The 26,299-nt window shown below is 41.3% G+C and overlaps 2 protein-coding genes and 1 non-coding gene across 4 annotated transcripts in view; 2 read left to right on the plus strand and 1 right to left on the minus strand.

Annotated features, from left to right (window-relative positions):
* Positions 1-394: 394 nt before the first annotated feature.
* si:dkeyp-120h9.1 (uncharacterized protein LOC566469 homolog) lies at positions 395-25,819 on the plus strand. 2 transcript variants are annotated; one of them, XR_004615352.1, is made up of 13 exons: positions 409-702; positions 2,558-2,907; positions 3,202-3,377; positions 3,742-3,884; positions 5,109-5,234; positions 5,659-5,803; positions 5,985-6,108; positions 7,014-7,117; positions 7,249-7,345; positions 7,486-7,635; positions 8,680-8,863; positions 9,752-11,207; positions 25,779-25,819. XR_004615352.1 is itself a non-coding variant. In XM_034599197.1 (12 exons), exons 2-12 carry the CDS (start codon positions 2,779-2,781, stop codon positions 9,844-9,846), a joined length of 1,473 nt encoding a protein of 490 aa, XP_034455088.1. In that variant the 5' UTR covers positions 395-702; positions 2,558-2,778; the 3' UTR covers positions 9,847-11,879. The 2 variants fall into 2 exon arrangements, 1 of the variants encoding a protein (XP_034455088.1); XM_034599197.1 differs by lacking the exon at positions 25,779-25,819 and having other exon boundaries at positions 395-702; positions 9,752-11,879.
* On the minus strand, positions 15,744-15,815 carry trnat-cgu. Its single transcript has one exon. It is a non-coding gene; the product is annotated as a tRNA-Thr (tRNA).
* The window catches only part of ripor2 (RHO family interacting cell polarization regulator 2), a 61,185-nt gene continuing 57,511 nt past the window's right edge, over positions 22,626-26,299 (plus strand). The window contains exon 1 of the mRNA XM_034599192.1: positions 22,626-22,775. Within this exon, the coding sequence (XP_034455083.1) occupies positions 22,715-22,775 (61 nt within the window). The 5' untranslated portion in view covers positions 22,626-22,714. The remainder of the gene's footprint in view (positions 22,776-26,299) is intronic.

A 26,299-nucleotide genomic window follows, 5' to 3' on the forward strand; every position in this document is an offset into this window, starting at 1 on the left:
TCATTTATTTCTTTATTTTCCATGTTGTTCCTATTCACTACTGTTGTTGATTACATTTTAATCGTTGATATGATTATTTGTTTGTCTGTAAAATGCCAATAAAGCTTACTGCAATGCATTGAATGACACATGGCAAAAAACAAATTACCAAGTGCTGCATTAAAAAGAAGAAACATGCATTGGTCAGTCAGGATTTTATCATTAATAAAAACACAGTTTTAAACAAAACGTTTTCATTCGCAGTAAATTAAACAAATATTCTGATAAGGACGATGAGGAGCTGTGGATATGTGATTAAAACCAGTCCGATGACTTTTCCTCTCCTCTGATTGGTTGAGCCATGCATCGTTGCCCAATCACACCTTTGATTCACAATGCACACCTGGGGGACCGCATCACCAAAGAATCAATCCGCTGCCGGGCACCTACAGTCGATGCTAGTTCCTCCTCCGCTGTGACGGACACCCTGTCGCTGTTATCGATTGAACTCAATACATAACCGTGTTTATGATCGATTGGTATCGGGGTCTGTTCAGCGTGGTGATGTCACAAGGTGTTTGACGGCTGGAGGAGGATGAGGAGGAGCTAGCTGCTGGAGGAGGAGGAAGAGGTAACGGGAGCTCAACTTGCCCTCTCACACATGAGGAGCTCAGTCCGGGCTCTGCTGCTTCCTCCTCGGGAGAAAACCAGACGCAACACAAGGTACCGTGACCCCCCCACCACGTCTCTCTCATTGTGTTTACTGACGCACAGTCAGTCTGGAAGGTTGTCGTCAGCCCGCGAATGGCAGAAAGATGCCGATAGTTGTACTGACGTCCCTCACATGTCCGTCACATGCAGTTCCCGACGTTAGCATGCGCATCACCAGCATCATGGATGTGGTGCTCCGCTGCTCTAGCTAGCCCCGAGGAGCTAAATGCCGCTTTTCATACGCTTCAAGATGGACACCGGTCACCAGTGTTAACTAGTGACAGCTTCCGAACACGGTTTAACCATCCGTGTTAGTCTAATGCTAATAAGGCTATTACTGCCGCCGGCGGCGCTAGTCAGTAACAGTGGTGATGTGGTGAGTGATCGTTCAGTCAGTATTAATACACGAGGTGGCCAAAGTATTTCGAAGAATCCACGTCCCCCATCCAGCGTTAAAAGTAAAAGTTTGCCCGTTTCAACATGTCCATTTGTTCCAGTCCTAATGACGGTGGGATGAGTTGGGTAGGAGAAGTGGCTGAGTTGTGGAGATTATGATCTTTGATTTTACGGAGATGTCTTTTTTTTTTTTTTACTTGCGAGGGAGCACAACTGCAGCAGCCATGTTTGCTGTGAGGCACGCAGACCAGATGCTGGCCTGATTTCATTGGCTCCATAATAGGACACAAGGCTCTTGAACCCGTGAAGACCACTCCTCCTGTCTCGCTGTGGGGATGCACCGACATTAATGTAATAGTGAAGACACACCTGACCACGTGGTTTGTGCAGGATAAAAGCTTCAAAGATTCGAAGAAAATCTGTTAAAACTTAACTTTGTAATTGTTGGAAAGAGGTCAGTAAGTTAAGAAATCAAATATCCGTCCCGCAAGTTTATTTTATTTTAAGTTGATTCATTCACTAACTGCCGTGCTTGTGTGTGTGTTTACATGTTTAACAGAGTTATACAATTGTGGCATTTTAAGGTCAAACTACGCCAGAGAAATAATTTAACACTCACAACTGCATATAGTCAAGTTGAGATCTGACGGCACATTTTCCAATCAACCCTCTCATAAATATGTCAAGGACCATTTTTTAAAAAAACTTAATTTACACTCAAGAAAGCTGCTCTATAAGAACTTTGCAGTCAGGATGAAATGTATTTGTCATGGGATGGTTGCATTTCAGAAACACTGACGATGTAGTATTTAGCATTAAGTTTATTCCAGCAGGTGTATTGATATACAGGTGTATTTTACTAAGTCCCAAGTTCAACATTCCAAAAATATATTTTTGTTATCTGGCTTAACTGAATTCAACATTGGATAACATGCACTGTGTTCACCTGGCTCAGTTAACACTTTAGTTTCTTATCAAGCTTCAAGCATGAAGCAAGCTTTGTGATTTAAAGTTAACCTAAAGACATTTTGTAAATATTCACATGAATATGATTTTGTTTTTTTTCAATGAGTGAGGATTTTTGTTTAATGATGAGCAAACTGTTTTAAACAGAACCTCGGGTAACATCAGTCTATTTCTGCTGCCAAAGCAAAGATAAATGGTTGATTAGGTCAATTAGACTGAAATATCCATTCAAACTGTAACATCACAATATTCTGCAAAAAACACATGTTTGGCTAATATCTAACACTGTAATTCATGAGCAGAAAAGGAGAGATTATCATATTTATTTCAACCTCACTGGTTGGCAGAGGCATATTACCTTTTATTTGGTAAGTCCTACCCCGTCAGTTCCACGCCTCATGAACCGATTGACATGAACCAAGAATTTTGTTTTCAATGCTTCCCATTGGTAGCTGATATACAGGTGTGTACCAATGATAATCCTTGTTTTGTTGTTTTTTTACAGATTATCCCAGCAGGGATGTACGTCCAAGATTCAACAATGGCTTTTTGAGACCGGCAGAGAATTTGCCCTCCTGGGACACACACACACCAACCTTTCTCTTTTCCTTGTTCCACTCCCTCTACTTGGATTCAACTGCCTGGAATCATTTGTTCCTCTTTACCACTCCCCCCATCACTGTCCTGTTACCTCCTCTGAGTCGAGGCTGAGGGCTGTAAATCAGGATGGTTGCCGAGGCAGACTCGGGCTCTCAGAGCAGTGGTCTGCGGCTGAAGCAGGAGATTTCCCTCCTCCATGGGGTCTGTCTCATTGTGGGAAATATGATTGGTTCTGGCATCTTCGTCTCACCTAAGGTAGGATGCTCCGCTTTGTTTAGCCGAACAATTTATTTGTCCTTTAAGATGAAAATAGTCGCTTGCTCTTGTGGTTTTTATTCTAAAAATGCATGCTATTATTCAGACACGAATAAATCAGAAATAAGTATTAATTGAATAATATTAAGGTTTTCTGTTGCAGTTGCAGTTTTTGCCTTGTCTAATTCTAATGCATTTTGCTGCTTATTTGTTACCTTCTAGTTTCTTGTACATATAGTGTTATATATGCTACTGTATTTACTGTAGAAACTACCCTTATTTGTTATCACGCAGGGGGTTCTTCTATATACAGGCTCGTTTGGCCTGTCACTGGTAGTGTGGGCCATTGGAGGAATATTTTCCGTTTTTGGAGCGTTATGCTACGCTGAGCTTGGAACCACTATCCATAAATCTGGAGCTTCCTACGCCTACATCCTTGAGGCCTTTGGAGGCTTCTTAGCTTTTATTCGGTATGTAGTTGGTTTGCTTCTCCTGTCTGCGGACACTTTCATTTAAACATTGTGCTGCAAATAATACACAATAGAAACTTGTTGCTTGCTCAGCAGGTTCTTTGTTTTGAGTCAAACAAACATCAAGCATAGTTTGCACTTGATCGTGTTTAACTCTTATCTTTAGACATGTCAGGTTACTTGCTTGAAGTGTCAACTGATTATGACATTAGTGCAGGCAGACACTACATCATGGAAAACATTGACCTTTTACCAAAATGGCAGAAGACCATCAAGTTTAACATTATTCATTGTTGTTTTACTAAAATGTAACTAATATTGTACTCATGCCTCATAATGATAAATGTGTATCATACCTGTATAGACTGTGGACGTCATTGTTGATAGTGGAACCAGCCTGTCAGGCAGTGATAGCCCTGACCTTCTCCAACTACCTAGTCCAGCCTTTTTACCCAACGTGTTCAGCCCCCTACAATGCTGTCCGTCTCATCGCTGCTGCCATTATATGTAAGTCTCTACCTGTACTGCACACACTTGCATGCTTTATTTAAGCTGTGGACAGTAAGTGTTTACACGACTGAGATGACCCGGGCGATCAGGGTATGTGTGGGTGTGTCTGTATGTGTGCGTGTGTGTGTGTGGTGCATGTGTGCAGCAACAGTTCATCACATTGGAGCTGTTGTATCCATAAAGTTTGGACACAATTTAAACAACCTCTTTTTTTCATCTCCTGCATGAACCACATAGTGACGTTAAAACATACCTTTTAACAATCAGCAGTACTTTAAATGGCACAATCCAACCCTTTGCACAAATGGTCTGTTCTCACCACTCGCTGGCAGCAAGGTCCATTAGAAAAGTATTGGCTGTGTACCAGTGTACCCAGACAAAGAAACTAAAATAGTATGCTTTTAGTTATTTAAATCAGCAATATCCATCTTTTCATTTTCTTTTTTTGTTGTTGAAATGTGCTGCAAATATATTTAAATGCAGAGAGGTGTCATTTCGAATGAGCTGCTGTTGACCTATTTATTGTTATTCATTGGCGTTTATGCAAAGAGCGTAACAGTAGTCAAACCTGTTTGGGATGAATGCATGAACATTTCCCAGAGGATTAGATTAAGATGCAAGTCATCTAAGCTGTAATACATCTCTAGGGCAACTAAACAATGTTTGCCTGGCAACAATGCAGAGGTATCCTCCTCTAAACTGTTTAACTGAGATTCGCCCTTCTGACCAATCAGAGAATGCAAAAATCAGGTCAGTCTACTGCTTGTCTCACACAGTGACTTCCTGCTTGTATTTGCTGGAGTACAACTATCTAGTTGCCGAACAGGTTATCAAGCTCCTTATTCCTGCCTTAACTGAGACAGTGTATGTTCTATGTATTTGATTGTATATCACTAAAACTTTTTCATATACATGTTTAAATCTACTGATTTGTCCGCAATGGACATTTTTTACTCCCAAATATTGGTATTGTCATTGGCCCAAAAAATCCATGTCAGTCTTGTCAAAACCAGTGAAGAAAAGAACCTTAAGTTGACTGAAACATGAAGCATTTTAATAAATTTGTCATGATCAGAAAATTAATTTTTTCTTCAAAAGTTCTTAACCTCACATTTAAATCCCTGCTCAGCTATTCCGCATTATTTATGTCCATCATCCAACATGAACACGGTAGAGTTTACATTGTTTAACCGCTGTGGTCTCGTCCTTTCTCTCCGTCAGGTCTCTTGACTTGTGTGAACTGCATGAAAGTGAAATGGGGCGCTATTCTTCAGGTCTTCTCCACCGTAGCCAAGGTTCTCGCTCTCATCGTCATCATCATCACTGGCATGGTTAAGCTGGCACAAGGTAGGAACGTAGTATTAATTACTGCTGCTGTGATTGAATATCAGCTTCTTATACACAATGCAAAGATAAATATTTCAAACACCTCTGATCCAATAATGGAGTAATTACCCATTTTTGGATCTGTGGCCAATAGTTTAAATCTAATATTGAATGAATGAGGTTAAAATGCTAAGCTAACATAGTTTATAATAGATCAATTATCTGTTTTAGTTATTCTCACACATTAGTGAATTAATAAACAAGTGACTTCTATTTGGCACTTGATTATGTCAAATGGGACATTCGTTCTTGTTTATTGCTAAATTAGTTCTGGCAGGTATTGGCAGGAAACTGTATATGAAATGCAGGAAATACTTGAAGGCCAGTTAGGTTTTAAAAACTGCACTGGCTGTGTTGGGATTAATGCACCAACTCTTTGTTGTAGGTTTTGACCAGAACTTTGAGGACTCATTCAAAGGGTCCAAGCTGAACCCTGGCGACATGGCCTTGGCCTTTTATTCAGCGCTCTACTCCTACTCGGGCTGGGACACACTCAACTTCATCACAGAGGAAATCAAGAACCCCAAAAGGTATGAAGTGTGATGAAGAAGAAACCATCTCAAATCAAACAGGGTTGTTTTTCATTCCTGATGGACTTTCTTTTGCATAACTACTGTATATATATCTCAGTAGTGGCTTGTTTGCATCATAGCTATAAGTCGACAGATTGCTTTAAGTGAACATAAACCACTTTTTCATTTGTCCTTATAGGAATCTGCCCTTATCCATCGCTATTTCCATGCCTATTGTAACAGTGATCTACATCTTGACCAACGTAGCTTATTACGTCGTCATGGATGCAGACCAAGTGCTCAACAGTGAGGCTGTTGCCGTGGTGAGTATCTGAAGATCATTAACTTGGTGCAGTCCTCTGAGAGTGTGTGATACTAATATCTGCCCATAAAGCTTATTAGTACATCACAGGACTCATCCAGATTGTCAACATCTGCTCAGTCTCCTAGCGACAGCAGGTTTTGATCTCCATCCTGTCGTCTGCTGTCATCTCTTTCAGTCTGGCTGGATGCCTCTGGCACTAGTATCTGGTTCAGTTCTCCCTATTAGTTATTTGTGACTGTAGTAGACGAGATGATGACAGGAACCTCATTTAGCTAAAGAGGTTAGCGCTCCACACAGGAACATGAGGAAGTTGATGATGTTATTAGTGCAATGGCAGAGGAAGAGTTGTATTGTCAGTGGTATTTGATATTATTCTATTAGAGGATTCAGTCTAATGGTTCCTTAACGTTCTGACAGTCAACACGCCATTGACTCTGTGCACTATTGAATTAAAGCAGCGCAATACAGCAATGGTTTATGTTTTTCTGACTAGATTTGTCAGATGTTGTTTAGTGACAAGGTCCAACCTTGTTCTCTGGGCATTGAGGAGACGTAACACTAAAGTACCACATTGAAAAGAGGCGTGTGTGCGCGCGCGCTGAGTGAATATTAAAATCCCAGGAGATAAGACACAGACACATGCTGAAGGCCTCCTGGCCAAGACACAGATTGAAGGCCTCTTTGAGCTCTTGGTGGTGGGAGACGAACCCAGTCTCAGATTTGTGGCTCTGATGTCATTTTGGCAGTTCCACAAGCAGAGATAATATATAGTGTTGCAGTTTTTCCACTAGAACTTTTTTATTATATTATATATCTTAATATGTATTTAAATGGGTTAAACACTAAAGGCTTTTGATCTTACCTGTTAATGAGCAATAAACACTTGATTGAATGTCTCTACAGACATTTGCAGATGAGGTGCTGGGCTGGGGTCGCTGGTTGATCCCTCTGGCTGTGGCCATTTCCTGCTACGGAGGTCTCAACTCCTCCATCATCGCTGCCTCCAGGTCCGTCAACATACAGAAAACGTCTCCGTCTTAAAAGCCTGTTTCTGCCAAAGTAATGTTTTGAATGTTAAAATGTCTGAATAGTCGATAACATCTTTTCTCACCCTTGCTCCATTTGTTTTCTCCTGCAGGTTGTTTTTTGTTGGTTCCAGAGAAGGCCACCTACCTAACGTCTTGTGTATGATCCACATTAAGCGTTTCACTCCAATTCCTGCCCTGCTTTTCAATGTGAGTACTTAAGTGTATTTTGAAATTAAACCGTGTATTTGATTGTTTTGGTCTCATCTGTAAGCCTGCCCCGTAGGATGCCGTGTCGTTTATTACCAAACTCAATATTGTTTTGTATGTGTCTGTTCTTCTGTTCCCAGGGTGGCATGTCTCTGTTGTATCTCTCGGTGCCTGATGTGTTCCAGTTGATTAACTACTTCAGTTTTAACTACTGGTTGTTCATCGGCCTCTCAATTGCCAGCCTGATATATCTTCGCTTCAAAGCTCCTGATCTGCCTCGACCTGTTAAGGTAGATGCAGCATGATTATAGACATGGCTTTCAGTTTGAATCAGTGTGGTATGAAACATGCTGAGACATGAAGTTTATTAGAAAGATGTGCTTTATGTCTATGAAGACTTTTCACATCTTAAAACCTGATTTAACTGTCATAGTTTCATCTTTTTATTCCTACTTTTTGTCATCTTTGTGGAAAGACAAAGCCCATTCCTCTGCCAAGACCTATCTATCCCCTTGTGAAATCACATTTATATCAGCTGGATCCAGGTTTTTGTTTTAATCCACACCAGATTTCAAACACATTTGAAACATTAATCCCCTCATCCCTATCTGCCCCAAATTGTATTTAATAGTGTCTTTCTTGTGGAAAGCCGTTTGGTAGTTGTTGCCTAATCCTGCTGATGAACGTACAAAACAACGGACAGTGGAGAAAACATACAATTCTCGGGGATGTAACTACTTACAGGAGACAACAAATTAAAAGCAGGAACTACATTGTCTTACTAAGGTAGCACCTAGAACTGCTTCAGTGCACCTTGGTATTCATTCTGCATGCCTCCGATGCAACAATTATGTACAGAATATGATTTGACTAGTAAATCATTAGCAAAATATTTCGCACTTACTCCAGTGCCAGTTCTCAAATTAATGCAGTAGCCACACCCACTTCTTTAACTGAGCAGAACAACTTCAATGTTGTTAATCGTAAATTGTCATGTGAATATGATTAACACTAAGAAACATTAGAGATTTAGCTTAAAATATCAATCACATGTTCAGAAACTATGTCGACCTCAGTCTGCGAAGGCTCTAGACACAGCACAAATGCCTCTTGAGGCTAAAGGTGCCGTTTGATGACATCTTCCCTGACCTCGATCAATCTATAGTATAGATTCTCATCATATCATCAAAAAACATTTATTAGAGCCACTATTAAATCACCAGAAGGTTTATGGTTTTAAACTAACGATATTGATATTTGTTTCTTTTATTTAATCTTCCTACTTTTCTCCCTCCCTTCATCATCGCCCTCCTCTCCTGACTTCACTTCTGCAGCTGTCCCTGTTCTTCCCGATCGTTTACTGCCTGTGCAGCATCTTCCTGGTGGTGGTGCCTCTCTACAGCGACACCATCAACTCTCTTGTAGGAATTGCTGTGGCGCTGTCCGGAGTACCAGTCTACTTCCTATGCATCCACTTGCCACCCTCCTCCAGACCAGCCTTCTTAACAAATATACTCGGTAAGAGGCTTTGAATGAGACTGAGTCGCATGTCCAGTGGTTTTGTTCTGTCCAGCATAGTTGTCATGTTTGTTTTGGAGAGACCAAAATCACTTAATATTCTCTAATGTATTTTATTTTGCTACATTATTTTATTACAGAATTCATGAACCTTAATCCATCTATCCAGAGACCCATGGGTGCCATCATGTCTATTTTTCAATTCATTATAATTCTATCACTTTATGCACAAACAGTTTTGTAAAACCAGACAATTTATAAGTGACATCTATGAAAGAATACATGGCAGGTAACCCCTCGAAAAACTGGTCACTGAGGGTGGAAATTTATTTTGGTTGCATAATGAACTCAAATATACTTAGACAATAGGCCAATTTTTAAGCCGGGCCAATCTAAGCAGAATTGAAATTCCTCAAGGGATTGAACAAGAGGCCTCACTGTGTATTTTATATTTGAAACATAATAAGTACATAAGCACAAAGTTATCGTATAAGTAAGTTCAACAAGTTTTTGTATGAATGAATATCATTGTGTGATGATATTACGTATAACTTTTCAAAAGTAGCTTACTAGTCTTAAGTCTTATATACACCAGCTACTGTACACATGTAAAAAAAATCAACTCTTGACTCAAAAGAGGGATTGAGATCAGTGTTTGAAAGTTCTCTGTACTGCTGAGAAAACATACTGTTACAGGGTTCTGTAGTACAAAGATATGTATTCGTACAGTAAGTGTGAAACCCCTGTAGATGAGGTAAACCCCTCCCACTTCTATTGACCCTAAGATAAAACCATTAATGCTTTATCTAAAATGTATTTGTTCACAGTATTTTCTCCTGTTTTCCCTTATGAAATTGATTATTTTTTTTCTTTCCTCTGTCACTTCAGACAGGAGCTCTCTGGTCACCCAAAAACTGTGCTTGTGTTGTGCGGCCTCCAGTGACATTGATCTGGATAACGTTGACCCAGAAAAGATCGAGTGACGGACCGACAAAGTTCTCTAAATGTGGAAGAAATGGGAGGATGGGTGAAAGACGGAAGCTGCAGACAATCAGAATTTGGATGTGTATGGTTGGATCGATTTTTAAAGTAAAAAATGCACACATTAGTTCAACACACCTCAATCCCTGCTCTCTCTCTTTCTCTCACTCTCTCACTCTCTCTCTCATGGCACTGCCCAGATTAACTCACTTAAGAGCACATTCACACGGTGGCGCACAATGAAGTGTTGGTTCTACGATTCCATCCTCACGTGCTCAAACACTGCAACTCACAAGCACATGAGCTGAAAGCCTTACGGTGACACTGAAACACAAAAGAAATAATAATCCGGTCCACAGTGACTTGACTCAGCAGAAAGGGCTGAGCTGATTGATTCAATAATAGGAGAAAGTTATAGACAATACACTGGTGGGGAAAAAACATTGTGTTCATGCCTTGCATGTTAATGAAGCTGGTGACCCCTCGTCACAGTTTGGAAATGTCAGTAGGTTGTTTCATTCTTCCTTCTTTTTTTAAGAACCTTAAGGTCATAAAATTCCTCAGTCATGAAAGAAAGAAGCCTTGTTTCCAGATGTATAATTACGTACGTGTGAAGTTAAACTAACGCACGACAGACAGAAGGTGAATTTAGAAAGTGCTATGAATGGCGACAATTTTGCACATTTTCTCTTTGTTGTATAATTACCGTGTTTATAGAAAGCTTTATTCTTATCTTTGAACTGAACTAAAGGACCAAATGAACATGTGTCGAGGTTTTGTAGGAATTAGCGAAGAAAAGAGATTAAATACAAAAGTGCTGTTATTTCTGTCAATCAGTTTAAGCCAGGTGAGTCTGTTGACTCTTGGTTTTATTTAAAGAGGGGTAATCCTACATGATCATAGCTCTGTCAACATGAACGTCCTTCCTGTGAACTCTTTTTTTGTCTCTCTTCAGCAAAATCCTTTGTTTGCATCTTCAGGGCTGTGTTTGATGTCTGGGGCCTCCTAGTGGCCTCAAGCAGCAATGTCCCAGGTGTCACTCATAAGTTTATATTTGTTTTGTGTATGTTGCTCCTGTTGTTTATCACCTCATTCTCTCAAATGTTACTGAAATCAAATGGGCTTTAAAAGTCAAAGGTCACGTGAACTGATTGATTGTGTGTTTGTTCCATGGGGACGTCTGTGTAGATAGAAACCTCAGGATCGACCATGCTGGTGTGCACACGCTGTTGCAGATATTTATTCTTACTCGCTCTTGTCTTAAGAATTAGTATTACAGTTAAGATATATAACCCAATATTGTCTAGATCACCAACTTGAACCGTTTATTCCACGGTACGTAACTAAAAGTGTGTTGAGCCTAGTGAGAACATTGTAGCTTTAGTTTGGGCCACAGGCAGAGACGAGCTGAACTTTGGTGTTAGCGTTGTTCTCTCGTCCTTAGTGACTGTATGTGCCTTCTGTAAACGTGGTCAGAAAAAGGCCTGCTCTGCTTTTGATATCGTAACGTACTTTACCGTGAGCACAGTCATACTGACACACGTTGCTGTAGGAGTTGCCAAACATTCCTCAGGATATATTTTTTTCCTGTTTTCAGCCCAAGTGGCTTCTTGAACCAGATGTTGTCGTTGAGGTCAGTGAACTTTCAGCTGGAAATAATCAGGGCTCAGCTTAAATTTATTTAGTGTCTTCTCATAAGCACCTTCATAACACCAGCCAACAGAAGAACACGTGTATATCTGTAATGTTGCTTTCTCTGGAGTCGATATGTAAACCAAACCAGCCAGTTGTGTGAGTGAGTGTGTGTGTGTGTGTGTGTCATTTGCCATATATCTGGAGTAAAGAATATTTCTATGTATCATCATGTTATGAACTGTTATATACACAAATTTGTGTTTTCTGATCAGGTTCATTTCTGTGTTTGATTGTTTTTATTTATTATATTCTGGACCTTAATATAAAACAAGAAACTGAGGCAGGAATGTGACGTATGTTTTTATCTGAATAAAGACAAGTACATAATGTGCATTACAAACACTTGAGTGACTTTGTCGTCTGTATGAACGTAGCACAAATGTTTGCAGCCTTTGTGTTTGCACTGAGCAGCTGACTGCCACTAGAGGTCGTTGTCTCCTCCTGCAACTTAACCCTGTCAAATCTCTGCAGCTTGATCTGTTTCTGTTCATTTAGATAAAGAAATCTTTAAAAACCACATTGAAGCCACCAGCCTCTCCAGTCTGCTGCTGCTGAAAAATTGTGTTCAATATAAACATAATGTGCTTCTGTATTTTCACTCACTTTGATCAACAGTTAGTTTGATAAAGTGCATCAAACAGTAAATGATGTGTAACTGTATATCATTGTCCAGTGTAGCCCTGTTGACATTCACAAAAGATGAGTGATCAAAATGACTAACCCCTGACCAATAGTAACTTTCTAAATTTAAATGAATGGTTGCTAAGACTACTGCAAATCGATGTGAGTTGAAATGCTGACACAGCTCATCAGAATAATTTGGAATTTGAAACACTGATATGTTTGATATGTTCGACGAGATGATTTGAAACATTGACTTCTTCACTAGGATCTAGCAACGGGCATCAATCACAAGTGCAGCGATAAAACATGTTCGAACAAACAGACGAAAACATACGGAGAAAACTTCTTGGATCTCTAGTTGTGGATTTCTTTTTACAAACTACCACAAAGAGAAATCGTCACATACGCATTTTTATATATTCATAATAACCAGTTCAGTGTAGATATTACATATATAACTCATTCTGTGCTTTTGTAGAAAATGTTTTAGTCTTATGTTCACTTTGAGTTGAGGGTCGAGGTTTAGAAATCTCCTGTTATTGTTTTCTTCATTGCTTTTCTGTGTTTTGATATTTTGGGGTTTCCACACACACAGAACCTGTCAATGGCGTCTATAACTGACCATCCACCTCCTGTCTATCCACCCACCTTGGCTCCCCGGGGGCACAGTGCAGCAGACGCATCACATTTCACCTGGGTGTGCACTCTGGGCCTCACATGCTACCCACTGATAGGTGCTCCTTCCTGGAGAGAGGCCTGACTCTGTCCTGGGTACAAGGACAGAGGGAGTTGGGTTCCACTGACTCATGCATTAAAGATAAAGCAGTGGAGGGTGAGTGTAGCCGAGGAACCACAACAGCTACTGTAACAGCTCTCTCCCAGCGAGCGGAGTGTGATCTGTAAAAGGTCCAGGCTGCTGGGGTGTGTGCTCTGCACCTCTGATGCTCTGCAGGGAGTATCTGTCCTGGGGACGGACAGAAGAGGTGATGGGCGAGTGGCCGTCGCACGCTGGCACCTGCTCGGCATCATGGAGCTACAACGACGCCTGAACTGGATACGGCACCGACCCTGGAGGCCCCATGTCTACCACCGGGAGTTCAAGCGTAAGTGCAGCCGTCATCAGCTGTAAATAAATCCAGAGCGTTGATGTCTTCAGCTTTATTAGTTGCTTTTCTCCGTTCTCATATTTGAAGCCCCTTTCAAAATGTCCTTTTAATTGTCTAAGTGCTGCTGTGAACCTGAGAAGCTCAGCAAAGTCACCGCTGTGTTATCAAGTGACGTATTAGTGACTCAGACAAACTGTGTCCTGCTTTGAGAAAATCCTCATGTGCTTCTTGCAGAAAACACATTTATCTACTGTTTCAAAAGGTGTTTGATGGTTTAAAGTAAATGTTCTGCAGGTTTTAAATGAGTCACGTGACTCTGAGGTGTCAGATAAGACGCATGTTTAATGAGACATCTTGGAGTAAAATGTATGCATCAGGCTACTGGCAGATTTGTGACACAAACTCCTAGCACCTAAAGCTTGTTGGCTTTTGTTGCAGAATCCCATCAGCAACAAGTTTTGACTCGCACATGGATGGATTATGAGACAATAGGTCCCTGGGGACAGACTCGCAAAAGGCCCCTCACATGTCCATATATAGAAACACAAAACAACTACATATGTGTGTATCTCTAGTTTTCCTTTAGCTCACCGTTATCAAAGAGGTTATTTTTTTCACCCCTGTCTGTTCGTTTGTTTGTGAGTAATATTACTAAAAAACTACTTGATGCATCACTTGGTGGAAGCGTCTGATATCCAGATCAGAGTCGAGAGAGGACATTTTTCTCCATTTTCGTTGATTTCACAGAGATTAATTCATGGATCTTGATGGAAAAATGAGGAATATTGAGGGAACTGTGGGGATTTGCAACTTGGTGCGGATCCAAATAAATATTTCATCAGGGAACTGTTGGGCCTTGGTGGAGGTTTGCACTCCACTGAGAGCCAATGTGGGTTTTATATGCAGGATTATTGTCATTTTTTGTCTATATATTCCATTTTTTTATGTCTGGTACGCATATGGTCTGTTAGTTTTGACATCTTTGTGGTCAATTTGATTCTCTATCATCATTTTTGCTTCACTCATGCTGTGTCATTGTTTTGTGTCTCTGTCGTTGGTTGTTTTGTGTCTCTGGTTGTTTTGTGTCTCTGGTTGTTTTAGGCCTCTGCAGTTGTTCCGACTTGTTCCCTTGATTGTGCATGATAAGATTACAACACTTTGTTCTGGTGTCGCTCAACAACTGTAATTTCCTGACATTTCCTGTCCCTATTTAAGATTGTGGCTGACTGACTCACATGAACTGAAGTCACGTGCACAGGAAACATGTGTAACATGCATAAAACTACAGCACATTAGTGGATCGATAGAAACTGAGTGCACATCATCAACTGTTCTACTACAACTTCGTCCTCATACCCACATCCTGCTTGAGGAACTTTATCTTCCTTCTGGGAATCAGTAAAAAGTCTTCTAATGCATCGACTGCACATCTTGCACAAAGAGTAAACGCTGTGTCCTGTGGTTGTTTGTCTGGAGAGTGCATGTATAAGTGTGCACGTTGGACTAGGTAACTGTTTACTCAGCAGTGAATAGTCATAACCTTGGGGTAGGTGATCATTAGAGTTTTCATGACAAGGAAAATACTTAAAATGCTGATGCGTCTAAAAGACAAGTCCTGCAAAAGAACTCAGTTTGTCTGTAAGGTATTTGAACTGATGTGGTTTAATGGAGGCAGCGAAAACCAGCAGTTTCACAGATGTCGAGAAATTATGTAAGAATGAGTTGAAATTGAAAAATCTAAATCAGGGCTAAGATATTCTGCTGCACTGGATGATGCATTATTTAATATTTTCTCCTCGCCGCTCCCAAATACCTTAAAATAAACTCCTGTTGTCACCTCTGGTGCTCAGGATATTTCCTCTGCCTTTTCAAACATGCAACATGGACAAAGACACGATGACTATTTGACTTCCGCTGTTATTAAAGTTCACGTTGAATAAGCCTCGTCTCCTTTCTTTCATTTCTTACTCAAAGTTCTTGAATATTCTTCTTGATTTATCTGCTGGTGCTTCCAATCATATCAGTGATTTCTTACCATTTCTAAAGTTTCAAAATTCTCCTGATGACTCCAGTTTGTATTTCTAATTATATTTTATCTCACACATGCTGTAACCTTGGCAACCACTCACTTAAATATAGAAAGCTATTCATATCTGAGTATCTTTCAGAGATGAGGCACTTTGATGGTCGTCTTTTGTTTTGGCCTTCAGGGCAACAACAAACTCTGGTGGTTGTTATTTACTGGAGAATGAAATATACTGTCACATAGTGTGTAGCATATCAGGCTGTATTTATTATTTATTGGACACAGATAGGGAATCAATTAGAACTTAAAATCTATAATTGAAAATGTTCTTACACATACCAGTTTAACTTTGATCAGTAGAATCTCATTTACCTCTTTGTCATGCAGACTAGATTTACAGTGCACATGAATCTACCTTTGCTAAATTATCACCTCTTCTTGACTCTGAAGGCATGAATGGGGATTGAACTCATGATTTTTGGTTTACGAGACCAACGCCTTACCACTTGGCCACCATGCCCACGTTAAAGTCTTCATTGAAACACATTCAAAGCGTTAAAGTATTTCCATATTCTACAATTCTTTACAATTCCTCTCTGCAAAACTTTAAATGTCAATATTGTTGTGTCTATTTCTATGCTTACTAACCCTTTGTGTTCCCAGTAACCACCAGCAGGGGGCCTCCACACTGTGATAATATAATTTACTGCTCACCACAGACACACACAGCACATAAACATGCTCAGAGGGAAGTGAAGCAAGAACACAATTCCTCTTAACAATGTTGAAGTGCAGCTAAAGTGATAAAAAAAAACCCATCTCTCTTCCTCCTCAAGATTTCCATTCATCCTTCCTGTTTTCCGTCTGAGGCCAAGACGGGACTCGGAGCATCTTCCATCTGATTTCATGAGACGTGTCTGAAGGAAGAGGAGTTCTCACTTTTATCCCATGAGAATGAGAAGATGAAAAGTCTCTCGCTCGTGATGATATATGTATTTTTATGACTTCAACCTTAATGGAGGTGATTGAAATGAACCACTTTCATCAGATGGTGTTGTACACTTTCTGTGACCTGTCTGACTCCTGCTCATTTCTCTTCTCCTCCACTCTGTTGTTGTCTGCACCTCTCCCTCCCTCACCTCTGCCCTCCCTGCATTTGCTTTATTGCTTTATTCTCTCTTTCTCGTGTCAGCCTCTCCTCTCACTTATCGTCTCCCCGCCCTGTGACCTCCCCCACATCTCCCACTCCCCTTATTGTATCCCTCCTCCCTCCCTCCCTCCTCCCATCAGATCTTCATTATCCACCTTCCTGCTCCCTGTCTTCTCTCCTCCCATATCTTCTCCTCTCCTTCTCCTTTACTCTCTTCTCGCCTCCTCTCTAGATTCCTCTGTCCTATCCCTTCATTTTCTCCCCCTTCCTCTCCCTTCCCTCCTCTCCTCTTGCCCTCTCTCACCTCCTCTCCTCTAGTTTCCTTTCGCCTTCTCTTTCTTCGTCTCCTCTCCTCTCCTCTCCTCTCCTCTCCTCTAGTTCCTCTCCCTACTCCTCTCCTGTCACTCTCTCTCACTTCCTCTCCTCTCCTCTCCTCTCCTTTCCTCTCCAATCAGATTTATAATGGTGCTCACTCTCTGGAAAATCTTCCCACTCCATAGCAACGCGCCTCCTCACTCCTGCAGCCCCGCTGATGCAGGAGGCAGTGTTGGGATGTAAAACTACATCAGAGGAGATTACACATTGCCTCGGCTCATTTTCCACTTGTCATCTGTAGCTGGAAATGATACTCCCTCAGCGCTCAGCCGTTCTTCCTCCCCTTCTATATTCTCCTTTCTTCTAATTTCTGTCACACACTTTTCTCTCTCTCTCTCTCTCTCTCTCTCTCTCTCTCTCTCTCTCTCGCTCTCTCTTCTTTTCTCTCCTGCTTATCAACGCGTTTCCCCCGTCCCTCCCCCTCGCCGGGAAAACAATTCAATTCACGAGTTTTCAGGGCACATGTGATGGAGGAATCAAGCCGGCCCTTTCTCTGTAATTTCACACAATAAATTCAACAAGCAAGGCTGCTGCGTGGGCAGCTTATGAACACAGAGAACAACTAATGGAAAGAGAGTAAGACAGGGAGAGAGAAAGGGGGGGGGGGACAAAATAAATTGCTGCCTGCATATCCCAACAGCTGTAGCTTACATTTCCACTTGTGTTTGACAGCACGTCTTCGTATGCAAGTACCTTCAATCACAACACTTACCTACTATTACAAGTGTGCTGTACCAACAAAAACAAATACAAGAGTAAAAATCAGTCAGTTCATCTGAATTACATTTAATTCCAGTCTTATCCAACTTGGCCGTTTGCTCAGACTCTGAGACACAGACTGTAAATAAAGATGGATGACGCGTCTCCATTTCCTCCCACTATTCAGAAATGAAGCCAAAATATCCCAGATATGAACTTTGCCATCCTGCGCATTTGGAGCGAGAGCATCAGGGCACCACATGGCCACAACATGGGCACTACCGTCACCGCGGTGCCAGACTGCAGCTGGTGTGCAGCAGCTGTATTGCCGCCCATTAACACGCTTAACCTATAGTGAGTCAGTCTCTGATGTCAATCATGAGTCAATAGTCAATTTTCCATCTATAATGTTTATTTTAACCGAACTTCCCGAAATTCAGCATACATGGTGCATTCATCCACATTTCCATCCTTTCCTGTTACTGCTACTAACACTTAGACTCGGGCACGTCAAGATAACTAATTGTTGGAGCTAATAGTCTTGTCAGGTTCCATTAATCCATCACAGAAGAAGAGGGGGCAGCGACAAGGCGTGATCGCTGTAACAGAGCGCCACTTAAATCCCAAATGATAGAAAACGACGTGGAGAATATGATGCATATATGACATTCATGTTTGTTTCATCTTTTACAATCGCTTCATCACTCAACAGAGATCTGATGTTTTTTTCTATTTTAATTCTCTACACTGGAGAGTTTTTTTGGACTGAGTCTGTTTCCCCGGCCCATTTTGTTCTTATCGATTTACAAATATAGAAAATAGAAAATTATGAAAATGGAAAGAAAATGATGGAAAAGCACTTGATGTGGAGACAGCTGAGAATCAATATCCTTCCACTGAGTAAGATAGAGGTTGAACCGAGCCTGACCTCTGACCTCTCTGTTTGATCGAACCAGCAAAAAGAATGAAAGATCATGCTGTTGGTGTTAATGGTACAATGCAGAGGCGATGAAAGTAAAGGACGACCTTGTCGTGCTCTGAGCACCTCGCTGATGACTCACAAAGCACAACGTTTGAAAGAAAAAAGAAATCGCGTTGAAAGCTACTTCACAATAACGAGACCCAGCGCAGTCCAAAGCGCCGCTGTGATGAATGCAGTTTCATTTTCCCCTAGAAGGATTTATTTCAAATGTCTCACTGCAGCAGGATGAATTAGTTAGAGCCCTTGTGACAAAACTGGACGTATATCGATAAGAGAATTTGAGCCAGTGTCCGTTTTCCTTTTTATTCGACATCCGCTGGCTTTGTCTCTCTCCTCTCTCACAGGAGGTCCAGGTTCTCATCTCAGGATTTATAGTCTTGTTGCCAGGTCCTCATTCAGTTTCTGTTGGGTTTTCAGAGATGCTGCTATCAAAGACTCGACACACACACACAGCACAGACAACAAAACAGCCTCCCACCATCGCATCAGTTCAATCTTTTCATTGAGACACAAAGAGAAAAGTTCTTGCTGAATAGCATAAAACTGACCAGTCAAACTTTATGCCAGTTTCAGGGTCTCAGGGTCAAAGCTGGAAGATTTGGCATCGTCTGAGTGTGGAGCAACACAAGCTCATGAGCTCATGGTTCCCATGTCACTGGGCTTGGACCGGGCTGCCAGCTTCTTCTTTGTGCTTCTCAGTAGAACTCCTGGGTTTTCATGGAGGCCAGGATGTGGCTTTATTGAGTGTCCATTCCCCACAGAGGGATGCCAGACTGAGATAATTGTGTGTGTGTGTGTGTGTGTGTGTGTGTGTGTGTGTGTGTGTGTGTGTGTGTGTGTGTGTGTGTGTGTGTGTGTGTGTGTGTGTGTGTGTGTGTGTGTGTGTGTGTGTGTGTGTGTGTGTTGCTGGCCTTGGTTAAACCCATGCTGGCTTCACACATGACAAGAAACATTCAAATGCTGATGAACCAGAATGAACGCCTCGATTCAACTCTCTGGTTTTGTTGGAGAGTCTCTGTTTCTCTCTCCTTCTCTCAGCTGAAGTATATTTCTTTAAAATAAATTTGAATATATTTGCTGTGACCAATAGGGATGGATATCAAACCTTAATGGTCTTGTTTAATAAAGATAAATCTTTCATTTGAGTCTTACATCAGAAGAGTATTTTATTCACATATTTAAAGCTGCTGTGCCATGGAGAGGTTTGGTTTATTTTTTTAAAGGGCAATCCACCTATTTTACACACACATAAACAGGCTTGTCATTGGGAGTGGGCCTGTAAAAACAGTTGTATAAAGTCATCTGGCTTTGGAGGAACTTTCTTAAATCTGAAATTAAGTTGTTAAATCACAAGAGGAAGGGATGTGCTGTTTAGCAGATGTGGGTGTTTTGACGCAGGGTTGTTTATGAAAAAAGAATGAAATGATGGATCCAGAAATTTTCACCCTAAATGTCAGGACATCTATATATTCATCAATATGAGGTATATTTAGATATGTATCATTTTGGTGTTGAAGTTCAGGCATCTGTGCACTTCAAAATGTATTCTAAATGGTTTCCAGCATCACTGATCAACCATATCATCATCAGCATATAACATATTTGTTTGTTGTTTATATCTGAGTGTGATGATCAATTGCTGTTAGCATTGGTATTAAATATTTGGATTGGTTGTGACTGGTTTTAAATATAAGAAATCCAGCAGGAACAAATAGTAAGAAATGTAAATGTATGTGGGTCATGTGCGGTTGGCACATCTCAGTCCTACCGGGAGAAGGACAGATGTGTAGTCACGCCAGATGTCATCACTCCGCAGTGACTTGATGCAAAGCTACACGGGGGGAAAAACACACTCTTAAACACATACATGCAGCGATTTGTAGTCATTCTTTTTTTTTTATTCCCTCATGCACGATGATGAGCTGTCACTACAGTTTCCAGCGCTGCTCCCACTTCCCCTGTTCCTCTGACCATCAGGGCAGAAAAGCTGCATGTGTAACACAGAGACCGGCTTTGTCGTTGTCGTCCTGCAACTCTGAGTGAACCCCTTTAATGTCGATCTTTAACTGTGACAACCCTCGTGTCTGGTTTACTTTTAGAGAATTGCAGCTGCAATGTGCATGAAACGTTATTTTACACACTGTTGCCCAACCTTTCTTCCAGGTCCCCACCCTATTTCTCAGAAGTGGTGAAATCCTCCCTTCCTGTTCACTTGGTTGAATTTGTTTAAATCTATGAATGCATCCCACCCCCCCCCCCTGCTGACTTAATTTACTGAATGAAGTCTTTGTGTTTTTAAGTGTGCACATACCTGTTGACGACAGGTTTTACAGCTCAAAATGCAAGCAATAACCGTGGATATCACCGTCCATCTAGAGCACATTGCATAAGTTTCCAATGTTTTTCTGGTTTTGAAAGTCGACTTCCCCATTTTGCAGCCGGCAGGTGTGGGCTGTAATGTAAGCTAGAGGACACACTGATGTGTTGGGTGGCGTGGGAGAGGAAACTGTGGTTTTGACAGCTCTTGCTACCCTGCGGCCCCACCCTGCTGCAATCCTTCTTGTCTGGTTTCTGGATATCCCCTTTAGGAAGATAGCTCTTTGTCAAAAATAGCCTAAGATTATGTAGTAGCCTACTTGTGATCTGCTTATAGCTGTAGGGCGATAAACAACTGTCAGAAATCTGCATCAGATGGTGGTGACATGTGAAGGTTTTTAAGTATTTACTAACTGTTCGCTGCCACCAATGATTGCTGGTGCTACATGTCATGCTAGTTATCAATACATTGCTAAAAAGAAGTAAACAGTAAATAAAACCCACCTCAGATAAACACAACAGGTTAACCAGCTGCCTCTGTCTCCTCTTTTGCATGAGCCTGATTTGATTGGCTGGTGCCAGGGTGCGAGCAACGCAATGCAACAAAACCACAATTTAGTTTGGCTAATTCACTTAATTCAAAGTGAATGAGCAGCATTTCGACCGAAGTCTCCGACAACTAAGTGTGAGTACTGCATCATTGTAAAATTATGGGATGTTTTAAAATGAAGTAGACTTGTGGCTGAATGGACAATTGTTGATTTTTAACTGTAAGAAGCTTGCTGTGTCCAGATGACTCGTTTTAAAAAAGGGGGCTTAAACAGGCACTTGATGGCTTCAGCTTTAAGACTTACAGTTTGAACCATGGAGAAGATATTACCAGTTAAGTCATTCATCAAATATAGGCTTTCTTTTCTTTATTTTATTTATTAAATATTACCAATGATTTCATGATTTCTCTAACTTCTACTTGGGGCTATGACCGGGGACCTTCCTGCTCTTCCATGTTCGTACATGGAAAGCTTAGAGCTAAAGACCCCTGAGGGTACAGAATAGAACAAGAATCAATGATAACACTGATTAAATCTGAGGAGGAAGTGCTGGGGCGGGGAAGGGTTACCCAAATCAGGCGGCTGCTAGAATTAGCATTAAGAACAGGTTTCACACACTGAATGTGCTAGTTCATTGTGAAAGTGTGTTTATTTTGAATATGACCTGTTTCCTGATCCAAAGTAGCACCAATATGTTGCTTATTGGTTTGGGAGAAATGTTTGATTGCTGTAAGCTAGTTAGCTCGGCAGGCTAACGGTTTAATGGCCTACATCCATCACACTCTCTCGATCTTTTGTTTTTCATTTTTTGAGCAAATGCAAAAAGCTCCTGACATAAAAAGCTTGTCATTTGCTGAATGGGACAGAGCATTGGCAAACGAATCCTCAAATTAAGCTGTTTAGATGGGCTCATCCTCCACATAGTCTTGAGTACATCAGTGTGACATAGACAAATGACCAGATAAGGCCGTGGTCTGATTCATTCGGATGAGTGCCTCAGCTCCCTGTAATCCCGTCCCTCCAGGTGAACCCGGGAGCATCAGGGCACCACATGGCCACAACATGGGCACGACCGTCTCCGCGGTGCCAGTCTGCACAGCTGGTGTGCAGCAGCTGTATTGCCGCTATTGTCCGATGCGCACAATGGGGACGGAGACAGAAAGTCAAAGAGTTCATGAGCAAGAGAAAGAGAAAGGGATCCGATTGTGGAATGGAAAAAGACAAATTACAATAGCGGCAGGGAGTGACAGGGACAGAGCTCAAAATTAGACATTGGTGGCAGCACAGAGGGAGTTGGAGGCTTCACACCGACAAGGAGGCGTCCGCTTGGATTATCCATTGACAAAATGCACCGCAGAGTCAGGACTTACAACCATATAAAGATGAAAAGATATCGATATGCTTACAGTAGGTATACGTACCAGTTTGTTTATTCAAACAATCACAAGCTGTATGCTGGTCCGGGTGGAGCTCAGTTTCCAGTGGATGCAAATGAGTAACTGGGAAGTGTGAAGTGTACAGGGCTCATTTGTGAGTTCATACATTCTGGTGCACTCTTGTTTGCACAATAATCTGATTAGTTACTTCTGACTCTGGGTATTTATGAAGCAATTTAAACAGTTTGCAGTGTTTGCACTTTGTTTTATTCAACTTTTATTTGTTCTACCCACTTATTATGACAGATTATTCTGTGCTGTTCCAGGTGCTGTCCATTCCCCACAGAGGGATGCCAGACTGAGATAATTGTGTGTGTGTGTGTGTGTGTGTGTGTGTGTGTGTGTGTGTGTGTGTGTGTGTGTGTGTGTGTGTGTGTGTGTGTGTGTGTGTGTGTGTGTGTGTGTGTGTGTGTGTGTGTCTGTTGCTGGCCTTGGTTAAACCCATGCTGGCTTCACACATAACAAGAAACATTCAAATGCTGATGAACCAGAATGAACGCCTCGATTCAACTCTCTGGTTTTGTTGGAGAGTCTCTGTTTCTCTCTCCTTCTCTCAGCTGAAGTATATTTCTTTAAAATAAATTTGAATATATTTGCTGTGACCAATAGGGATGGATATCAAACCTTAATGGTCTTGTTTAATAAAGATAAATCTTTCATTTGAGTCTTACATCAGAAGAGTATTTTATTCACATATTTAAAGCTGCTGTGCCATGGAGAGGTTTGGTTTATTTTTTTAAAGGGCAATCCACCTATTTTACACACACATAAACAGGCTTGTCATTGGGAGTGGGCCTGTAAAAACAGTTGTATAAAGTCATCTGGCTTTGGAGGAACTTTCTTAAATCTGAAATTAAGTTGTTAAATCACAAGAGGAAGGGATGTGCTGTTTAGCAGATGTGGGTGTTTTGACGCAGGGTTGTTTATGAAAAAAGAATGAAATGATGGATCCAGAAATTTTCACCCTAAATGTCAGGACATCTATATATTCATCAATATGAGGTATATTTAGATATGTATCATTTTGGTGTTGAAGTTCAGGCATCTGTGCACTTCAAAATGTATTCTAAATGGTTTCCAGCATCACTGATCAACCATATCATCATCAGCATATAACATATTTGTTTGTTGTTTATATCTGAGTGTGATGATCAATTGCTGTTAGCATTGGTATTAAATATTTGGATTGGTTGTGACTGGTTTTAAATATAAGAAATTCCAGGTTTTGGTAAAATAGCATCAAAATCCAGTGTGTTTGTATGTGTGTGTGTGTGTGTGTGTGTGTGTGTGTGTGTGTGTGTGTGTGTGTGTGTGTGTGTGTGTGTGTGTGTGTGTCTACTTGCATAAGTACGTGAGAGGTTGGTCACCGTACATTGTGGATGTCTTCCATCAGACACTTGACTCCCAGGTTGCTTGTCACACACACACACACACACACACACACACACACACACACACACACACACACACACACACACACACACACACACACACGCGCAAGCTCACACACGTGCACCTCCAATGAGTCAGAGTGTGCCATGGCAAATTGGATTTACCACGCAATGCCCTCATTATTGTTACCAGGGTAACCAGGCACCCCTTCACAATCATCCCATTTTGTCATCTTTCTTAGAGTGAGGGGGGGGGGGGAAGAGACAGTGGCCTGGATGGAGGGAGCAGAGTGCAGGGGGAATGGTAAGAGAGAGAGACAATGTCCAAACAGGTCTCTTCTCACTCGCCTTTCTTTTTCATGTGTCTTCCAGTGTGTTGACTGGAGGACAAGTCCATGCACCATTTTCCACAGGGACATTTTTTCTGCCCTCTTTCCTTTCAGACCTCTTGTGTCATGATTTGTCTCATCTGATATCTCTGTGCTGAGGAGCAGAAGTTCCCTGTACTCGGAAATTCAGTTTCCACATGAGTCGCGTATTGGCTTTTTGTGTAGCAGGAATATCTTGTGCATGTTGTGTATGTTCAACTCTCTTTATTCAGGTTTGTATGCTTGATTGATTGTTCCTGCAAATACATTTACATACAGATACAGAGCATCAGCTAAATGAAATGTAATGTACATTCTGCAGTTCTTAACTGAAAAGGCTTATATTATGCATTGGAAACCTTAGAAAGGAATAGAAAAGTCTCTCTAAAAAATGTTTTCAAAATGATAAATCTAATTATTATTAATATGAACCTCATTTAAACTGGAAGAAATGAAATTGTTATCAGAAATTACCCTTTACCCTATAAAACTAAATATTAACACTTTCTGTGTAGCTGAAGGCCTAAAAAAACAAGGACATGAACTCAGTGACCTCTATGGTGTCTTCAGCCCTGGAATACAGAAATGAATGAAAGTGATCCAAATCTTGTCATAAACATTATTACATTATTGTTTTGATGCATAATGTTCATACATACACTGCATGTTTTACTCTTTTCTAAACCAAGTCATCTGACAAACATAAAACTTGGAATCTGGGTCTCATGATTACATGTAAAACTGAATTAGCTGTGACACTAAACTGCAAGGAGTTAACTCGATTTCATGTTTTGTGTAAATTGGTGCTTGTGTATATTCCAGGACAATGAAGTTTCAAATGCAGGATTTCAATCGTCTGATGCTAATGACTTTCTCTAGTTTTCTCGTAGCCGCTTTACGGCAACTGGAGCATCCGTGCAAGAGGCTGCACGATTGCAAATTAGCTAGCACCATAGAATTAGCCTGGATGCGGATGAGTTGCTGCTCCCATGCTAATGACTGATATTTTCGTCTACAGTAGCGGGCGGCACACTGATGCATATTGTCAGGGCCAGAGGAGCGAGTGTGTAGGAGGCTGAAGCCGCCTATTCAGCCTCCTGGGATACTCATCATCTGGCTCGATTCAGATGCCAAAGAGCTCCATTGTTTGACCCCATTCAAACAACACCATTGTACCGAGCGGGTCTGATTGTGCTGCTCTTTGCAGTGCAGGAGTAACAAACGTGTGTGTGTGTGTGTGTGTGTGTACATATCAGTTTGCATGTGTTGTGCTTTGGTGACATTGTGTGTGAATGTGAAGTATTACTATATGGACGTGTGTGTGTTTGTGTGTGTGCGCGCGCAAGGCATTGTGTGTTAGCATCCCAGCAGCATGCGTTTGCATTTCCCAAAGCAGGGGGTTTTCTCCACTGTTGACAACAATGTACCCAGTCATTGAAATGCAGCACGGTAAACGCAGCCCGAACGTGACCCCGTTCTCCCCGGCTGCTTGTCAAGTAGCTCCTGGTCAGAAGCGGCTGCTGAGGGGAAGAAGTTGGAGAAATGTCTGTAAATACTTGATTTGAGAAATGTCCACAACTGCTTCTAGTCTATTTTTACTGTGAATAACATAACTTTGCACATAAATCGTGATACAGTCACCAGAGCATGTGACAGTGAAAGCAGTGAACAGATGGGAGTGGGACGTATCTGCATTGGTTGGCTTTGCTCTGCCTGTATCATTGTGCTCTGTGTTT

The sequence above is a fragment of the Hippoglossus hippoglossus genome, chromosome 11 (genome assembly GCF_009819705.1).
Source record: "Hippoglossus hippoglossus isolate fHipHip1 chromosome 11, fHipHip1.pri, whole genome shotgun sequence".
NCBI lineage: Eukaryota > Metazoa > Chordata > Actinopteri > Pleuronectiformes > Pleuronectidae > Hippoglossus > Hippoglossus hippoglossus.

Excerpts from the sequence above, each read along its gene's own strand:
- si:dkeyp-120h9.1 (XM_034599197.1), top strand. The coding sequence starts at position 2,779 with ATGGTTGCCGAGGCAGACTCGGGCTCTCAGAGCAGTGGTCTGCGGCTG. Across the intron at positions 7,118-7,248 it reads TCCATCATCGCTGCCTCCAG|GTTGTTTTTTGTTGGTTCCA; the intron begins GTCCGTCAACAT and ends TTTCTCCTGCAG. Across the intron at positions 8,864-9,751 it reads CTTCTTAACAAATATACTCG|ACAGGAGCTCTCTGGTCACC; the intron begins GTAAGAGGCTTT and ends CTGTCACTTCAG.